Raw genomic sequence first — 19800 nt, 5'->3', positions numbered from 1 at the left:
ATCCTCGGCATTAATGTGTGGCGGGTGCAGCGACTGCACAGAAATCACTCCTCTTGCTTGAAGAGATAATCCCAGGGCCTGCCGGAATTTCAATAACCATTTATTGCATGGTTAGGCTTCAACTGTGTGATCGCAGTAGCTGTCAGGTCCGGTTTTTATGTGAATTGGTTATGTGGAAAGATTTATTCAGTGAACTTGCACCAAAGTCAAATCCATTTGAAAAATGATTGTAATTTGTCAAAATCCGATACTGTCCTGATATAATCTTTATATTTATTTGAGATGTTATTTTTGAGGATGTCAGTATTAATGTGTTAATGCTTGGAAAATTCTACCTGTTATGTTGTGTGTGTCATATTTCTATAAAACAAGGCGTCAAATTTAATTACCAAAATCGTGAACATTTCTATTGTCGGAAATATAATTGATCTTTATCGGTGTACTTGTTTTTCCGGGCTGTTGCTAAGGCAACTGAACAGCTGCCTGACTGTTGGACTGAATTCAGGGTCAGTCGCACTCATCTGCAGTCTCTGCACAGTGCAGCGTCTGGGAGCGACGTGACCATAGAAGCGGCGCTGTAGTCCCGCCTTTCCTCCAGAGGGTGGCACTATCACCTCCACCAAAAGCTTTGCCTCAGGGGCACCTGTTGCCATAGCAGCACAAAGATACTAGTGTGACTCCGCTCCCAGTTAGGAGTGCGTCTTTGTTTGTGTGTCTGTGCACGCACCAGTGTGGTGTTTATTTCTGGGCCTTATTCGACTTCTCGAAATGCCGGTGCTGCGCAGAACTTTCAGAGTCTCCTTACCCGACTGGAACTTTGAGATGACGGGATTGCTCTCTTTGTTCGCTCTCCTTCCTGTCCAGAAAAAAAGAGAACGTGAAGAAGAGGAGGAGCCCGGTGTATGCAAATTGCCACCACAGGATGATGGAGACTCCTTCCATCTGGACTCTGAAAGGTAGTCAAAAACTCTTCATATTATGCTTCTGAGCTTCCTTTGCTCCTTCCTTTATGGAAAATAGATCGATTGGAGCTTATTGTTTTGAATAGCATTATAGATAGTAATACCTCGACATACGAGCGATTTGAGTAACGAGCTCAGACCAGCAGCGAATTGTACTTGAATATCAAGGTATTACTTCGGTTAATTACATTTTTCCAGAAATGTCCTGCGTAAGGCCAACAAGAAACTCAGTCAGGTGCTGGTTGAGGTCTTGAAAACTACGGCAGCAGCAGAGGAAACGATGGGCCTCCACTTGAAGAGTCTGGGTGCGTCCGGTGGAGCGCTCCATTCGGCCACCCAGAGACCATCAGAACCCCTCAGACCTCCGACTGCAGGTGAGTGCAAGCATTTGTGAGTAAATGTCAGGGATAAATACTGGGGGGTTTCAAAAACCCACATCTCTGCTGTGCTGCACAGATTTCGGCCTGCTGTGATTATCAGCTATGAATTTCAGTCACACACCGATGGCTTTCAATCTGATCTGGTTTCGGCTTTGGTTTCAGTGGTGACTTATTCTATTCTTAAAAGTCGTTTTTTTGTTGCTGATGTAACCAGGTCGCTCTGCAGAGAGTTGGCGGAGCAGCAAGGCTAGTGCAGAGGACACAGTTTTGTGGTCCGGGGAGACGGAGGCTGACAAGGGTCTGGAGACGATGGAAAACCTGCTGCTGGGAGTCGGGACACGACCAGAGAACGAGGAATATCTAATGGGAATCAGCAGCCGACTCCAAACGGCTCTGGAGAAAATGTTGATGGCCATCACTGACGCCACCAACCAGGTCCGTATCCTCTACTCTTATTGCATATCGTGGTTTCTGCGCTCTAAAAACGTTTAATGAAAGAGCATAAAATAATCAGTGTACTTAATTAAATGAAGAAAATCTGAATGACAGATTTCCTTTGTGTTTATTGATGAGCCTGGCGCCGTTAGTGCTGATCCAGAAGGTGCATTTCGATGAGGAAGAATATTTTTGTGTCAATACTGATCAATGTTTAACAGTACCCTAATTTTGCCATCAATCAATCCACATAAAAGTTGATGTGCAAAGATCACTTCAATAGCTGCAAAAAAAAAAAATCCTATTTAAAACTTAACATCATGGCGATCATTGTGAGTTTCAAGAGTTTCCTTGTGTGAATTTAAATGTAAAACTTTCCCAACTTGAATCAGAATGGAGAGCAAAGGTGATGCCGACTTTAAAAGCGCAAATGTTTGCAGTTATTCGGCTAACGTGAGCTCTTTCCCGGCTGGATAGCAGGAGAATCCTTCCTGAACTGGGGACCAATGAACAGAAAGCTCTGGTGACGCATCTAAGCTTCGTCAAAACATTGAAATACCCACAGTCAATACTGTTACCCCCCCCACACACACATACACACACACACTGTGTGTTCTGATGCCCCTTCACGGTGGACTAATGGGGATGAGACTGCAGAATGTGGCCGGCAGCAAAGTCGGCCTGTTCAGGAGTCGCTCACAAAAGAGCCGCCTCATTCCCACCGGTTGCCGAGCAGCATTAGCACCAATCTTTTGTCTGGTCTGTCAGCCAATCGTAGTTATTAGAGAGAACGACTCCACCCCACCCATGTCCGTGTAGCAGCATCCAATGTCCGTGCCCCCCCCACCCCCTGCCCAGGGCAGTTAACTAGGCCATTGAACATGATGCTGGCGCTGACTGCGCAGCACATCTTCCTTTTGGCTGAAATTCACGCATTACTCACGCTGAGATGGGTTTTATTTTGGTATTCTAAAAATAGCTTGAATGAAATATCAGGCTGAGCATCACAGCGGGACTCGAGCTGAAAGGGTTATTCAATAGGTGTGCAACTGTTATACAAGACCATCAATTACCTAAAGGCATACTATCAACAAAAAATGTCAGAAGATTAATATGTCCAGCTTAGAAAATTAGTTTAAAAAAAATATATAATAACTATTATTTTTGTTTGTGCTATTGTAAAGTTCCCACAATAAATTACACGTTTCCTGTTTAACTCCAAACCTGCAATCGGCCTTGTCTTTAATGGTTGATTCAACGATGTCAATGATCGTCCCGCCGCTGTCCGTCCTACATCCTGTCGTGTCCTGCTCTCCAACCGGCGAAAAATCTTTAAAGTTCTTTAAAGGACTGCAGTAAATGATTTGCGTGCGGAAGGCGTTTGCTAGCCCGTTGCTCACTCCCATTATCTAGCCGGTGAGATGCTTCGGTGATTCGAGGAAGTAGTTGGAGTGCAGTCAGTAGGACGGTTGACACGCCAAACGGAGACGGGAGGGGGGGACAAGAGGAAGAACATCAGAACGCACTCATTGCTTTTTTTTTTTTTTGTTTTGTGGAAGGGAATCCAGTTTGACGACTTTCCAGAGATGGGTGTGTGTTGTCTGAGGGATATTTGTGTGCGTGGGGAAAGCATATTTGCATACTTACCTGGCCCACTGGCTTTATATCGCTGAAGCCACTCCTGCTTCCCTCCCACTGAACATTATCCCAGCGATCAATGTAGGAAGTGGAAGATAAATCCTCTCGTCTTGAGTGGTAAAAGAACGGCCCTTGAATTCTGGGATATTTTTTTGTGTGTGTAAATAGATTCAAACTGAGCGTGTCAGAAAGCGGTTGGTTGCCTGGGGTTAGGAAACCTCGCCTGACACGAGAGATCCGGCTGCAGCGACTAGCAGCGTGCTGTGAGCCTGGGAGCATGCGTGGGGAGGGAATGACTCCGGTCTTACAAGGAAGTAAAAACAAAAGAGTGCAAGGCTGAACGGAGAGCTGTCATTTCACCCTCGGCTTGCCGTCGCTCGGACTCAACAATTACAAGGGGCCCGTGGGAGGTCTCTCTGCAGGTCAGGGTTGCTACGGGCGCATTGGTATTGTTAATGAATTCCAGAGTGGGGAACGCGATCCGGAGCAGACGTGGGGGTTTGAGCTTCATCTAGCCGCATGACATGATTTTCCTATGAAGAACGGAGAGCAGAAATGCTTTGCCTTCGCGTTAACTTTCCTCCTGTGGCCACGTTCGGGAACAACCTGCCGGACAACGACGACCTTCTGGGAAGCTGACGCTTTTTGCTTTGGACTAAGAATTCTCAGGTCTACTGGAGGATTTAATCTCTCTGCGTTTGATTGCCACCAGGTTGCACGTGATTACAAATGACATGAGCTTAACCCTTCCCAAGCGCTGTTTACTCTTCTGTGCGTGGCAAGCGTGTAGAAACTGTTGCTTGGAGCTGACCCACGCCGTTGCTCGCTGCTTTGTTCCCCACTGGACGTTGTTCTCTTCCGAAGTGACGCAGCTCAGCCTCATTGATCGCAGCGAGTGGAAACCTCCTTTTGATGAGTCACGAAAAGGAACTCCAGTGTGAGAAATCGAATTATCCTTTCATCCGCTGCCATGGATTCCTATCGCTCGTACTGGAACTCGAGCATGCAGAGCACATCCTGGTTGGAAGGCGAGGACCAGGATGTGTACGAGGTGGAATCCCGTGTCCCCCTTCCCCGACCTTTCCCGATTTGCAGCACCTTGAATGAGAAAAATTCCGTGGTGGTGCACACGACGATCTCGCACGTCAATCACAGGACTAGTGGTCACCTCCTTAAGGTTATCTCCAGAATCTCGCTGCCCACCCCTCCTTACACAGTAAGTGTACACCTGTTAAACTGCATTGTGTTGGGCAGAAGCTTCCGAACCGTTCACAATGTGGATATTTGGGGATATTTTATAACTACGGCTGTGATGTTTTATGGATTCCTTGAAGGTGGGATATGACCTTCCCTTTAGAGTCCAAGCACAGAGACCACATGACCACTTCCTGGTTCCCGTGATGCTACAATTAGACCTTTGCTCCGGGAGATGTGAAAATACACGTCAAGAAAAAGTGAAATGTGAATTCATTTTCTTCCTGTCGCATCTATTTATTGACTTGTTCCTCCAGCGAAGAGGCACTTGTGTTTAACTGTAGAACCGATTTACCTTTTATCCTCTACTATACTAGTTACCATACTACAGTTTACTTGCCATGTGTAAATCTTCTATATAAATCATTCTAATTGGAAGCACCTTGAATGAGAAATTGAAATTTCTCTCATATGACGGAGATAAAATATTTTTTCAAAGGGCGTTTATTGTACACTGTGTATTATTAATTTATGATAAAATATTGTTTAAAAATGCAAAGGAAAAAGGTGTTACAGCTGAACATAGTCCACCTTCATTCATTTTATTGTGGAGGAAATCCATAAGCTTATTTCTTTAGCATTTGATGACCTACATGAACTGTGCAGCATCGCTAGTTGGTATAAAAACTGCATCTTTTATCTCCTAAAATTTAAAAGGTGTATAATCGAGGTTGACTTTCCCGTCATGTTGTAATATTTACTTGGATCTGGATCCTGTGCTTCCTTCCTCTTCCTCCCTCAGCTCGAACATGCCCGCATGACCCAGACGGAGTTGATGCGGGAGTCCTTCCGCCACAACCAGGAGATAAACGAGCTGCTCCAGAAGCAAGAGGAGCTGCAGGAGAGGTTGACCGAGGAGACCCAGGCACGGGAGTGTCTGGCGCTGGAACTCCAACGGGCCGAGGGTGAGCTCCTCTGGGATGAAAGCCTTCTTTAACGTAAAGACATCTGCAGTCTAAAAAGCATCTTCAGCGCAGCGGGAGAAATCAAGTATTTGCTTTTTCTCAATGGAGCCGAAGCATAAGGCGCTGAAGTGAAAATGCATGAATCCGGGGGAGGTGATACGATCGGCTGTTTCAAGGGGAGTGAGACCATCTGTGGTGACAAATGTTGACTTGTTTTCGTCAGGCAGTTCCTGGTGTGTGTGTGTGTGTGTGTTTGACGACTTCATTTATCGGGGTTTAGTTTCCATGAATCTCATTCATGGCGTTTGCACACAGGTTTTGACAGTAGGTTAAGTGCTGTGACAGATCTTTCTCCCGGTGGTTAACTGTGTCAAAGGCAGCTGGTCATCCAGGGTGGACTGCTTCCAGTGCATCCACACCAGGTTTATCAACTGGGACCAGTTCAGGAAAGAAACGGGCACGTTTTTCACTGCGCCGCTCATTTGTCTCGTTGTGTTCTGTGTTGACTCTCGTGAGTTCATAGCCTTTCCTAACCTCTTATTGTCTGTTGTGGTGTATGAAAATCCCCGTGCTGAAGAAAACCAAATATTGGCTGTCAATTAAAAAAAAAAAAGAACTTAGGCAGGAGATCAGATAAGCATTACAAAGAGTCAGGTTTCAAGCAGCAATTGGTTTCGTTCTTGAACGAGCCCTGGAGAGATGTGGTGTTAAAGAAAAACAGCAAATCATATGGATTTAATTAGAATCTAGAGAGCATTTAAATTTCCAATGTGGAGGTTTTAGGAGCAGAATGTTCAAAAAAAATATTTTAGTGTAAATAAGGCGAATCTAAGACTCTGAATAAGTTTTAAATCCACCAGTGTTGTTGAAGAGACAAACCAAGCGCTTACATTAGAATGTTCCTTTTGAAACCATCCCAGGAAGAGGAGGGATGTTCAGATTATTGTGACCTGCTTGAAAATGACTGCACCTCTATTGATTCTTATTTCTCGAATGGACCAATCGTAATCGCTGCATCAGATGTCAAACGCTCCACCACGTCTGATATTTGATATGCGTCTCTTGAGCATTGATTAAATAATCCTGTGTGGACGATCCATGTGTTTATTAGCTTAAGGTGTGGCCTTTTAAAGATGGTTTGACTGAACCCATGAGAGAACCTCCTCTTCCCTGATGGGGCGTGTTACAGATCAGCAAACCCAGGATGAAAAGGCTGCTTTCGTTGTCTCGTCGATAAATATATTGATCTGAATAGATTGCGTTGGTTAATATGTGGATGCGAGAGCTCTGTGTATTCAGCGGATGGTGTTTATCTTTATTTGCTTTTTCTACCTAACAGCTGTGTATCTTGAAGGGACCCCCCCTCCTTAGGCAAACTTTACTCACGGCTCCGGTTCCTGACAAGATGCCTTGTTATAATATTCATCTCCCAAACGTCACATGACGTTTAAGGCAAACCTTAAACGGCATCTGTGCGGGATTCGAACCAAGCCGCTCCGACGGCGTGGTTCCTCCAGTCGTGTGAACCTCCTCCGCTGTAACAGCTGACTAAATACCATCCTGGTGCTTCGTGCTTGCTGACCTGTAACAGAGCAGGGCAGTAATGATGGAGCCTGTCATTGTGTTTACAGCTCAATCTGTTACTTTGTGTAAAACAAAGTGGGTCAGGCGCGCTCCCTTGTCTGCCTGTGCGTGTTTGCGTGCCTTGGCGTGCACGGAGGTACGCTTAATCAGATATTTTGCTGTCGGTAGCTGTGGATTTTCTGTTCTGAATCCAGTCTCGTCCTTAATTATCCTGTCGGGTGGGTGCAAAACGGTAAAGACTTTAAATGCAAACTCAATGAAACTGCTTTTCGTTTTTGTCAGGCGTCATCGACGGATACACGGATGAACGGGCTGCACTGGAGGAGCAGTTGCATCAGAAAGAAGAGTTTCAGCTGAGCCTCGAGCAGGAGCTGCAGGTGAGCCCCCCCCCCCCCACACACACACACCCCACCCAGGTGCAGAAAGGAGGGAAATAATCACCTCTCTGCCTCTACATACGGTAGTTAAATTGTTAATTTCAACAATTAAACCGATTCTGTAAGTTTCTGATTAGAAATAGCAGTTTTTAAGTGACAGCGTATACGTTTCCATCATTTTCCACACAGCTGACGGGTAGCCAGCTGCACGAACTAGAACATGAGAGGCTTCAGATGCAGGAGGAGAGGGAGCTGTTGTCACGGCAACAAGATGCCATGAGGGAGGACGCTGGGCCCCGTGAGCTTCGTATGTATTCCAGAATTCCCTTAACTGATTAAGTAAAAAAGAAATAAACACAGGTGAAAGTAAAATATTAAGCAATTAATTTATTAAGCCATCATTTTTATAAAGGCTCAAATTTCACGTGACTGATTGCTTGGCATGAGTCACCGAGATGAATTTACACTGCTCCTTGAATTACACTGGACAGTAGATTTGGTTGTGAATCATTAACCATGTCAGCTACGTGTCATGTAACAGTCGGTTATCAGCTTATATGGACAATATGCAACACCTGGTTTAACATCTCTGCTGCTGCCGGTGGAAGGACGAGGAGGACCAAGAGTCCAATCACAAGGCTTGTATGCGTTTCTAAAACGCGTGTGTGTTTGCTCACTTTTCATTACTATGAAAAAGGTTTCCATGAGTTCATTATCTGATGCGATGGTGAGTATCTCGGGGTAAAAACCAAAACGGCACCTTTCTTTTCTTACACGACGACACGCAGACGAAAAGAAGCATTTCGGTTCCGTCCTCGCACTTTGTTCGTTTCTTCTCCTGTTCATGACAAAAACCAAGCGCATGTGACATTCCTGCTTTCTTATCCTCCTGTAGGCCTAGTTGAAGCTGCAATGGTTGCAGCACCTGAAGCAGGTGTGTCCTCTTTGAGCATGGCTCAGTCATATCTCCTGTATGTTCTCACTGATGTCTGCTAGAGCTGAGTGATCGTGTCTCTCTAACCCCGATCCTGCAACTCACCAAACAAATATCGGCGCTTGCTTGCTGTGGGCTCACAAACTCGTCCACTAACCTTCCGCCTTACAGTTTGACTTTAAAATGTTTTCATTGTCATTTCTTGTTTTTGTTACCACTCATTTTAGCATGAAGAACTTTAAGTTGCATTTGGACACGTTTATGTATCACGAGTTCCTAATTTTCAGTCGACATCTTCATCAATATAATTTCTCCTGTTGATGCTTATTGGCCATTGATTATTGCACTGTCTGGACCGTCCACGTGTCTGTTCTCCCATTTGCGCTCTTTCACCCTGTTTCCTCTGCATTTATCCTGTGGGGGTTGATCCTGGGTGAGCCAGGCTGTGTTGTTCACTGGTGGAGGTGGGAAAGCAAAGTCGCATCCTGATGGGGGGGAGGATTTATGATTGGAAGTTGACTGAGATGTTGGAATAGTCTGAAGGAAAGCCATAAGCAAAACATTTAACAAGTAAAAATTGAGTATTTCAGACGCAAATAGCACAATTGTGCTTTAAATTTGATCCGATGGCCTCCAGACTCTTCAGCAGCTTTATCTCAGCATCTTGTTTGTCAGTGAAATCAAACCTGAATGTTTGATTAACTTTAGTCTGACAGGAAGCGATGCCTAACTTTCTCCTCCCCGCCCAAACTGTATTCTGCAGACCTGCTGGAGGAGACCGAGAAGCTGATGAAAGAGAAGGTGGAGGTGCAGCGTCAGGCCGAGAAGGAGAACTCCGACCTCCTGAAGCAGATGAGGCTTCTGGAGGTGGAGCTGGAGGAGCAGGTCAACAGAGTCATCGAGCTGGAGCAGACTCAGAGGACGGAGAGTGGAGATCTCCAGCAGCAGGTCCAAGCGCTGGAGAAACAGCTGGAGAAGAACAGGAAGTTCCTCGACGTAAGCGACAAAGGAGATCGTCTTCCTGTGAGCCGACATCAACAATAAAAGATTTTTATCGCTTTCTGGGGAAACCTTAAGCATTTTTTATCAATTCTATTATAATTATGTTGTCAAGAGTCCTGCTCTTCCACTTCATTAATATTCACGATTTGAATCGGTCTCTTTCTGTTTCTATCTCGATGTCCAGGAACAAGCTGTGGACCGGGAACACGAGAGAGATTTTTTCCAGCAGGAGATCCAGAAATTGGAACGCCAGCTGAAGAATCCACAGAAGCTGCAAACTGGCTCGGAGCAAAGAAACCGAGAGGTAGCAAATAGAAAGCTCCGCTCGGGGCCGGAGGGGAGGGGCTGGCGTTAAGGGTTATTTTCTGAACATAACACTGTTGTGGTTATAAATACTGAGCTGGAAGTCACGCAGCACGACAATGGGAGGCGGTAGAATTACCTCTGCTGCCTCGGAGTTAATAACGGAGGTGGAGTGTTACACGTCGCAGCCAACAACATTCCCATTCTGGTTCAATTCTGTTGCGCTCGTCGACCTTGTTTTCAGGTTTAAAAAAAGCGCAGATGAATGAGCTGCACGCTACCTGCTTAGCAGCAAACAGAAAAAGTTAGAAATTAGCTGAGCACAAACGCCACCCAAATATGACTGCTCGGTCGGAACACCGTTTGATCTAATCCAGAGGTCTGATGGGAAGGCGCTATTTACACGCCGTTCTCACCTGAATTCGTCATTGCCTTGAAGCTACGATCATTCGCTTCTATGTGCAGAAGCTCACACGTCCACGGAGAGGGTGAAATATCAAATATTTGAAGTCATCTAGGTGGTGGCCACACTGACACGCCTGCATCGCCATCATCTGCGTTTCCGTTACATTGTGGAGAATGTAAAATCAATCAGTCATTTTTCATCCCTTCATAATCGCGCCTCTTTCACTCTGGGCGAGGAGAGATGTCACGTTCATTCATTCATTCATTCATTTATTTGATAGGGACAGTGCACGTTAATGAACATCGATACAGAATAATCTAATAGATGTAAATATGCCGGATTTGAGCAAAAATGCTCATTTACATCCGCAGGTATTTTAAGCGCTAATGATGTTCTCAAACTGAGATCCAGTGACTTGAACCTGTTTTTATTGTAAGACATCTGACCAGGTGAGTCACTTGTTCCATCAGTGGAAGGTGACTAGTGCTATCAAGGTGTTCTCTTTACGTCTAACTGAAATGCCCTCGAGCTGCTTCTGCTGCCGATTTGTGTTTTAGCTGCTCAGAGCTCAGAGGCGCTTGATTTCAACACCATCTCGGATTGATTTGATCGATGCTCTACTGGAGTTAACGGTTGTTACACCTCATTGTTTCTCTTGCTTCGCTCTCTCACAGACTAATACCTCAAAGGTAGCCTCAAATATTTTTCTGATTTCCAGAGCCACATTTTTTTCACTAAACCCCCCCCCCCCCCCCTCAACTCGCCCCTGAACTCTTCACCCGTTGATCCTTTTCGCCTCTGCCTTCTCTCTCCCATTGCTATTACAGGTGGATGGAGTAACCTTTAAGGTATTGCTTCTAGCTACATGTAGTTAGCATTTAGTGCATTCTAGAACTCCCTCCCTGCCCCGTAGCCTATAAAAATATCCCGTCATCTCTCTTCCCTTCTCCCGTTTGAACCCTCGTCTTCTTCTTATTTCTGACATTGCTCACTCACCACGTCAGATCTGAAATACTCCGTCTGGAGCGACTTGGACACGCCGTCGGTAAAGAGACACAAATATAAAGAAGCCGTTCAGTGCTGAACTGCTCCCATGAGGATCCCATCCCACACGCCACACACATTAATATTTAATGAAGGATTTCCCCGCGGGGGGGGGGGGGGGGGGGTATATTTCATCTGCCTTACTACAGTCACGGTTCGTTTGGATTAGAAACACACTCTGTGAGCATTTTATTCCCAGTTCTGATGTAATCCCAAAACTTCATCCCGTCAGTGAAATGCGGATATTTGGCCGTCCCACAGATTGATCACTTACTTGCCAACAGTCCTATCGGTTAATGTGATTTGCTCTGTGATTTGTGTCACCCCGAATGAAAGCCTCCCCCACCCCCGTGTCCCTGCACCTCCCATTACTCCCACACTCCTTTTTCAGGTGGATCAGCTGACCTCCTGGTTAAAGCTGTACATCTATCTGCTCTGTCGGAGCGAGTGGTGGCTGAGCGCGACTCTCATTTAACAATCCTCGCTCTCTTTTTTTTCTCTTCCCATCCCTCCTCCTCTTTCTCTCTCTCTCCCTCTCCCCCTACCAGGTGGACCAGCTGACCTCGCAGCTGAAGGAGAAGGCGGATTGGTGCAGTGAGCTGCTCCTCGGCTCAGAGCAGCTGCGTCGTGAGTTGGGAGAGCGCGACGAAGAGATTGACAAGCTGGAGAGCCGCATCCGAGAGCTGGAGCAGGCCCTGCTGGCCAGCGCTGAATCCCTGGAGACGGTGAGGATGGGGAGGGAAGGGGAGATCAAGAACAATAGCTACAAACATGGCAGTGTGTGTTAGAGTAAAAGGGAGGGAGGGACAAGCAGAGGAGAACAATGTGTGGGCAGGTTTACGTTAGCAGCCCGGCAGTTTGCTGCCGGTGATGACAGAGTTACGGATCGCCACTGTCAGGAGGAAGCAGTGGAAAAGCTCTGCCGCTGCTTTTATGAAAGAAGGATTAGCTCACTCTCATGTTTTAAGCAGTTGTGCTGAATAAGTTGTCTTTGTCGGTTGTGTTGCAGGTTGAACAGAAGAAGCAGCATGCATCCATCACGGAGGCCAAACGCTCCAAACTGGAGTCTCAGTTACAGACGGAGAGAGAGGCTGTGGAGCGAAAAGAGAAGGAGGTACTGTGCTGCTTGCTGTTCTAAGCGTTGATGTAGAAAAATAAATAAGTCAAAACCTTATTCTGGTTCTTTAAGGCTAATGAGTTGGAAAAGTTCAGGCTAACGATCAAACAGAGGTGGAATATCTTTGCCATGTCTTCTTCCTCAGATCAGCAACCTCGAGGAGCAGCTGGAGCAGTTCAAAGATGAGCTGGAGAACAAGGCCGAGGAGGTGCAGCAGCTCCAAATGCAGCTTGAGATCCAGCGGAAGGAGATCAGCAGCCAGCAGGAACGCCTAGAAACCAGGGATTGCATCCTGCAGGTAAACCGCTGTGCTTCCATGAGAACGATGGAACCGTCGAATCGACCGCAAAAAGACGAGAACGCACGACAAGCAAATTCGTGAAGGGTAGAAATACTGTATATGCAAGTATGCAAGGCTGAAATGTGCATATAGCGTTTCAAAAACGCTTGAAATCTGATGCTAAATTTGTTGCGTTTAATTTGTACATTTTTAGGCGTTTTTTGCACATCGTGAATGTCACTTCCACTGCTGGGTGTTTTTTCTTTTTTTTGGGGGGGGGGGGGGGTTCACTAAGGCTGCACTCTTTCGCATCGTGATTTTTTTTTAATAGGCATCACTTTATAATCTCTGACTTTTGAAGGTGATGGAGGAGAAGGACAGGGAAATAGCACTTCTTAATGAACAGATCACTAAGCTCCAACACATGGAAAAAGCCTCTGATAACAAGGTAACAAAATATGCTTGTACGAAATAGGTCAAAGGTCCATGTGGATGTGCGTCACTGCGTGGTCCTGCATCACTGTGTGTGTGTGTTCTGGGTCCGTGCACGCTTCTTTCGTTTGATTTGGTTGTTGTTTTTGATTGCTTCGTGGTGGTAAGTTGTTCCATGGCACCATTGATTGTTGTGAAGTTTCATTTGCGCGTGGTGGCTACGATAAACTCTGAGTCTCTTAAAAGTGCTAAATCTGATTAGCATCAAGTAATTTAGCAACAGATTGTCTTTGGGCCCAGAGAATCTAAGCACGGAAAGGACTCTGAGTTTTATCCAGTGGGGAAGCTGTGCGCCGTTTGAATCTGATACTTTTGTATTGTAATAATGTCTGCGTGTTTCTGTTTAGGAGATCGATGGCAGGGACGAGCTGATGAAGGACCTGGAATCCCAGGTGCAGTGCCTGAGGAGCGAGCAGGAGCGCTTAAGGAGGAATAATGAGGAGGAGCTCGAGCAACTGAATGCCGTCATAGACAAACTTCAGCAGGAACTCGCCAATATCGAGAGGAAGCAGGCTTCAGAAGAATGTGAGGACGCCAAACCTGAGAAGGAAAGCTGTGAATGGGGGCCGGGCAGAAAGGAACAGGATGAAATGAAGCAGGGAATGGATCTGGTCACCAAAGAGCTTGATGCACTGAGAACGGAGCACAATAAGCTGCTGGAGACGTATCTGCCAATGAAAGAGAGGACAGAAACTTCAGCTGAGAGAAAACCGCAGAGCTCGGAGGCAGAGCTCAAAGTAGCCCTCAGAGAGAAAACGGCCGGCGTTGTCGTCATGCAGGCGCAGATCCAAGCGTTGGAACAGAGCGCGACCTCCAGGGTAGGAGAGCTGGATCTCCGCATCCGGGAGCTCGAGGGCTTGGTGAACGAAAAGGACTGCGAGCTAAAACGCTGCCGGCTGCTCGTTGAGCAAACGCAACGCGATGCTGAAGGTCTTCAACAGAAGGTTTCCAATCTGGAGAAGACTCTGACAGAAAAAGTAGCTGCTGTCCTCGTCAGCCAGGCCACGCTGGAGGCCTTCCAGCAGCAGCATTCACAAATATACAAGGAAAGCGAGGACCGGCAAAGACGCGAGGAGCTGAACGTGGAGCCGCGCGCCTACAACTTCTGTGATTATGGTATTCCACAAATGGACTTCAGCGGGATTGGTCAGGTGAGACCAGTTCCCCCTGGGAAGGTGGTCCACCTCACCGACAGGCTCCGGGAGCTGGAGGTGGGACTGAGTGGGATTCAGAAGGACCAGGAGCTTCAGAAGCAGCTGCTTTCCAGCTCTGAGGAAGAGGTCCTCGAGTATGAGAAGAGGCTGTCGGTGCTCATGGATCTGCTGAGTCGGATGAAGGCCAGGACTCAACAGAGGATATCGCCACTTCTTAGGGTAAGAGTTTACCTAAGGGGACTGGAGCCTGGCTAATTGTGCAAAGCGTAATCGCCATAAAGTCAGTTGAATTAAATCTGAGGCTGTGACAAAAACCGGCTCTGATGGGTTTGTCATCAGGTCTCTGCCGATGACCAGTTGGCGGGGTCGGACGTTTGTCGGGAGCTGCAGGAGGTCCGGGCCGAGGTCTCGTCCACTAAAGAGCAGCTGGACATCTACAAGGACGACTGCAGCAGGCTCCAGGAGGAACTCCACGTATGTGACCTCCTCTTGGTGTTCCAGAATGTTTCCTACAGTTGGTGAAACTGACTAACGTGTACTTTCCTCTGTAGGAAAAATCGGTGACGATGGAGAAGCTGCAGGAGCAGCTGAAGAAGGTCGGGGAGGATCATCTAAAGCAGAAGGTTTTTAATGCGTTTGTTAATGTCTGAGATTTGAGCTTTGCTGCTTTAGGTGTCGTCTGGAGGCAGCGATGAGACCAAAGAGTCCGAGCTTCGTGAGGAATTAATGGAGGCTCAACATGAAGCAGCCGCCACCAAAGAGGAGCTGAACAGCTGCAGGGAACGCTGTGAGAAGCTGCAGGAGCTGCTGCAGGTACGGAGACGGGTGTAAAGATGAAATGTAAAGGAATAGCTCAACATTTTGGGACATTTGATTATTTACTGTCCACTTTCATACTGAGAATTAGAGGAGGTCTGTTCCAGTCTGAGTTTATCTCAAACTAGTTTATTCCCACTTCAATTATGTCCTCTTTTTTTTTTAAGGAGAGGGAAATGTCAATCGCTCACCTTAAAGCAGAACTTTTCCAAGTGAGTTGTTTTAACTTACTTTAAATGTAATATACAGTATTATCTATTTAAATGGATGATTGATGGGGTTTTTTCTTGATCAAGGTGAAAGCAGCAGAAGAAGACGTAGCAGACGCGGCAGAGGTTCTTCAGAAAGTCAGGAACGAAGGAGCTTCCACCAAAGAAGAACTTGACAACTCCAGGCAGCAGAAGGAAAAGCTCCAGCAGGAGCTCCACGTCCGTGAGCTCTCCATTTCCCAACTCCAAGGAGAACTCCAGGAGATGAGGCGGAACGCAGATGGCGTCAAAGAAGAACTCAACAGCTACAGGGAGCAAAATGAGAAGCTACAGGACGAGCTCCACTTCCATGAGGTATCCATTTCTCAGCTCAAACAGGAGCTCCAGGAGCTCCAGGAGATGAAAAAGAATGACAAGATCGCCAAAGGAGAGCTTGAGGTCTACAAAGAGCACAACAAAAATCTTCAACGGGATCTCCAATGGCGTGAATTGTCTATTTCTGAACTACAAGACGAGCTCGACGTCCGTGATCTCGCCATTTCTCAACGCCAAAGAGAGCTCCAAGAGACGAGAGAAAACGAGAATACCATCAAAGGAGAACTCAACAGCTACAGGGAGCAAAATGAGAAACTGCAGGATCAACTCCAACACTGTGAAGGGTCCATTTCTCAACTCCAAGGAGAGCTCCAGGAGATGAGAACGGAACAGAATGAGAAACTACAGAATGAAGACCAACTCCACGAAGGTTTTATTTCTCAACTCCAAGGAGAGCTCCAGGAGACGAGACAGAATCTGGATACGGTCAAAAAAGAGCTCAGTGGCTACAGGGAAAGAAATGAGAAACTACAAGACGAGCTCCACGTCCGTGAGCGCTCCATTCCTCAACTCCAAGGAGAGCTTCAGGAGATGAGAACGGAACACAATGAGAAACTACAGAATGAAGACCAACTCCGCGAAGGTTTTATTTCTCAACTCCAAGGAGAGCTCCAGGAGACAAGACAGAATCTGGATACCGTCAAAGAAGAGCTCAACGGCTACAGGGAAAGAAATGAGAAACTACAAGACGAGCTCCACGTCCGTGAGCTCTCCATTCCTCAACTCCAAGGAGAGCGTCAGGAAATGAGCGAACATGTGGATGCCATCAAAGAAGAGCTCAACAGCTCCAGGCAGCAAAACGAGAAGCTGCAGGATGAGGTCAGAGTCCGCGAGGTCTCGATTTCTAAACTCGAAGAGGATCTCAAGAGCGTTCAAACGGCCTTAATGAAGAGGGCAGATTCCGCTCCTCCTGCTGCCCCATCTCCTTCACCATCTGCTCAGCCTCTCTCACCTTCCTCTTCCTCCTCCACCACCCAGCCTAAAAGGAAAGGGGTCAAACAGCTGGCGAGCAAGGGAAGCAGCGTGAAGGATAAAGCATCGCTCTCCAGGAAAAGCTCTGCTACTTCCAGCCAGTCCTCCAAATCCCACGCCGGTCGCCTGAACAGCAGCGCGGAGCGACGGCGGCCGGCCGCGTCGCACTCGTTCACGCAAACCGAGCCACTCCAAACGGAAGACGAGTCTCCAACCAAAGAGGAGGTGGAGGAGATGGTGGGAGAGTTCCAGGAAAAGATTGCACAGATGCAGGAGCTCCACGCCGCGGAGATCCTGGACATGGAAGCGCGACACATTTCAGAGAGCGAGAGCCTCCGCCGGGACACGCAGGCTCTGGAGGACGAGTGCAAGGCCCTGAAGACGGCCGTCGACAAGCCGCACTCGACGAAGGTGAGGCTAGGGGTCGGTAACTTCACCCCAAATCTAGACTATGCACAGGAAGTGATGCACAGACTGTTCGGTCTGCATGCACAATATTTTTTTTGGTATTCTGCAGAGATTATTGTTGTTCATTTAACATCTGGTTCCCGTTTAATTGTCTCTAGACCGTCTCATCAAGACAAGATCGTCCGACCTCACAATTCAGAGACGGCTACACAAGTGGTGAGACGCAGCGCTTTGATACGAGAGTCTGTTCGTCATTGTGTTTGCTAATTATTTCATTCAGCTTAAAGTAGATTCAAATATTCGGTAAAAAAAAAAGGATATTTTAATTTCTAGAAAAACTCCCACCTTTTTCTTTCGATACATAAAACATTCTGTGTTTTTTCCTCTGGCAGACAGCAGCTCAGACTTCAGCCAGCGGCCTGGATTCGACCTCCAAAGCCTGCAGCAGGAGTTGAGGATGACTCCGGAGGGTGCCAGGAGAGACACTGACGATCCGCTGCCTGACCGGATTAAGGTGGATCCTCCACAAACGTTGTCGTAAAACTGTGTAATTCAGGAGAATAGCGAGTTGGCGTTTGATCTTAATGACTAGAGTAAAGGATCCGGTGTTTGTCCGCTCAGACGCTGCTCCGGGAGGTGCACCAGGAGGGCATGCAGGTTCTCTCGCTGTCAGAGCTCCCGGCCTGTGAAGGTGAGGCGGGCGACCGGTTCAACGTCCAGGACTGGGGGAAGGAGAGGGACGACTTGCTGGCAACCATCGAGTCTCTCGAACGCCTCGTCGCCCAGATGCAGACGCACCGAGAAGCACGGGTAAAAGGAGGAGGACGATTTCACGCGGCGTTTCCCCCCCCCCCCCCCGAGCTGTAGATCGTTGCGGTCGCGTCTTCACCCCCGACTGCCTTTGTCTCGCCGCAGACGTCCGGCAGCGAGGATTGGCGCGCAGAGCTGCTGGACGCCGTACGGCGGGTGTTTGTCAGCGAGCGCCGCGTGCTGAAGAACGTCCTCTACAGCCACCTGGACCAGCTGGACACCAGCGACGCCATCGTCCACCTCAATCAGCTGGAGCGCAGGCTGGCTGAGCAGGTGAGCAATCTGAGCCGGATTAAACTGAGATAATTCTCCCTTCCTCGCCGCTTCCTTGTCGGTAACCAGCTGGGTTATCTGTGATCCTGATGCAGGACGTCCAGCACAGAGACGCCGTGGCGTCGCTCTGCGCCGCAGACAGGTCCAGTCTCGTGTCTGAGATCCGTCACCTCCGAGGTCAACTGGAGCAAATCCGCCAGCCGATTGTTCTTCAGACTGGTCTCGTGTGGTGTGTTCATCATCATCATCATCATCGTTTCATCCTGCTGCCTTCAGGTGTCCGGCCTGCTGCGTCAGAAGGTGGCGAACGTATCCTGAAGGAGCGGAGCGAGGGAGGAGTCGTCGTCGGAGCGGCGCAGGGCGACGGGCTCCTGTTGGAGGAGCTGAAGACTAAACTGGAACACGAGACGACGCTGAACGCTCAACACAAACACCTCAAGGAGCTCGACACGCTCAGGTTCGAGGAGAAGCTCATCACTGACATGCTTCAGATAGAATCAGTCAGATCATTTCCTTCACATAAAAACTTTGATCTTGCATTTCCAGATGCTCCAAATAAATAAAAGAAACCTCAAATTAGGTCTGAATTAGTAGAAGTATCGAGTAATGATCTAATTCTGAGTGACCGATATGTTAATGGCAATGCCATCAGATGTTTTGAAAGGCTTTTTCTCCACCAGGTTTGAGGTATCTCAGAAGGCTGCTGAGGTAGAGACACTCAGCGACCAGCTGGCAGAGGCGAGGAAGAGGAGCAGGGATCTTCAGTGGGCCGCGGAGAAGGAGAAGTGCCGGACTGGGAGAGACGATGAGAGGATGCAGGAAGAGCTGGAGGTAAATCTGAATTCAAAGCTTCAGCCATTAGCTTCAGACGGCGACTGTTCTAATGGAGCGGCTTCCGTTCGGTTCTCCTCCAAGGACCTGCAGCTCACTCTGGAGCAGGAGAAGAGCCGCCTGGCCCAGATGAACCTAACCTTGGAGCAGGAGCGCCAGGCCTCCTCTCGGCTTTCCCAGCAAGCTGCAGAGGAGCACTCGAGCCTCCACAGACGTCTCCGGGAGCTCCAGGTCCAGCTGGAGTCGGAGCGAGGAAAGGCTGTGGAGATGAGCACCGCCCTGGAGAGGGAGAGGGATCTGAGGGAGAGCGTTTCTCCAGAGGGTGGCCGCCTCAGCGAGACGGAGGAGGCGAGTCTGCTGGAAAGACTGCAAAGGGAGCTGGATGACAAACACTTACAGGTGTGTGTGTGTGTGTGTTTAGGAGTGTGCACGGTCGGATGTTGCAAAAAACAACAGAACTTATTCATCCCCGCGTTGCGCTCAAGGTGGTGCACCTCCTCAGCCAAGTGGCATCCCAGAAGTTGGAGGTGTTACGAAAGGAGGAAGAGCTGGCTTCGGGGAGCGAGCGGGGCAAACGGGACCGGGAGGCTCTCCTGGACGCTCAGGCCCAGCTGAGGAGGCTGGAAGCGAGGATGTCTGAAACCCGGGAGCAGCTGGAAGGAGAGCTGGATAAGAGGAAGAGGCTGGAGGAGGAGAAGGAGAGGCTGGAGGAGAGGATGAACCGGCCTAGGGATGAAAGGGGGACGGAGGGCGGTGGCCACGCTGTTAGTATCAACAAGTACCCAAACAGCGCTTTTATTCTGACAGCCCTTAAGTATTAAACCCGTGCTCTTATTGTC

General features: G+C 48.0%; 1 protein-coding gene across 1 annotated transcript in view; it reads left to right on the top strand.

The window, feature by feature from the left end:
* Window positions 1–19800, top strand: part of akap9 (A kinase (PRKA) anchor protein 9) — a 39993-nt gene that overhangs the window by 17704 nt on the left and 2489 nt on the right. Inside the window, exons 19-48 of the mRNA XM_068747532.1 lie at window positions 865–956; window positions 1161–1336; window positions 1557–1777; window positions 5412–5574; window positions 7441–7535; window positions 7725–7842; window positions 8431–8469; window positions 9233–9465; window positions 9656–9775; window positions 11773–11949; window positions 12234–12338; window positions 12487–12639; window positions 12983–13069; window positions 13461–14486; window positions 14607–14741; window positions 14819–14863; window positions 14940–15080; window positions 15251–15295; window positions 15380–15814; window positions 16070–16157; window positions 16236–17050; window positions 17206–17263; window positions 17440–17561; window positions 17669–17857; window positions 17963–18130; window positions 18226–18349; window positions 18428–18587; window positions 18811–18961; window positions 19046–19360; window positions 19447–19725. Of these exons, the coding sequence (XP_068603633.1) occupies window positions 865–956; window positions 1161–1336; window positions 1557–1777; window positions 5412–5574; window positions 7441–7535; window positions 7725–7842; window positions 8431–8469; window positions 9233–9465; window positions 9656–9775; window positions 11773–11949; window positions 12234–12338; window positions 12487–12639; window positions 12983–13069; window positions 13461–14486; window positions 14607–14741; window positions 14819–14863; window positions 14940–15080; window positions 15251–15295; window positions 15380–15814; window positions 16070–16157; window positions 16236–17050; window positions 17206–17263; window positions 17440–17561; window positions 17669–17857; window positions 17963–18130; window positions 18226–18349; window positions 18428–18587; window positions 18811–18961; window positions 19046–19360; window positions 19447–19725 (6075 nt within the window). The remainder of the gene's footprint in view (window positions 1–864; window positions 957–1160; window positions 1337–1556; window positions 1778–5411; window positions 5575–7440; window positions 7536–7724; window positions 7843–8430; window positions 8470–9232; window positions 9466–9655; window positions 9776–11772; window positions 11950–12233; window positions 12339–12486; window positions 12640–12982; window positions 13070–13460; window positions 14487–14606; window positions 14742–14818; window positions 14864–14939; window positions 15081–15250; window positions 15296–15379; window positions 15815–16069; window positions 16158–16235; window positions 17051–17205; window positions 17264–17439; window positions 17562–17668; window positions 17858–17962; window positions 18131–18225; window positions 18350–18427; window positions 18588–18810; window positions 18962–19045; window positions 19361–19446; window positions 19726–19800) is intronic.

Source organism: Brachionichthys hirsutus, chromosome 13 (genome assembly GCF_040956055.1).
Source record: "Brachionichthys hirsutus isolate HB-005 chromosome 13, CSIRO-AGI_Bhir_v1, whole genome shotgun sequence".
Taxonomy (NCBI): Eukaryota; Metazoa; Chordata; class Actinopteri; order Lophiiformes; family Brachionichthyidae; genus Brachionichthys; species Brachionichthys hirsutus.
This window is presented reverse-complemented; position numbering and strand designations above follow the sequence as displayed.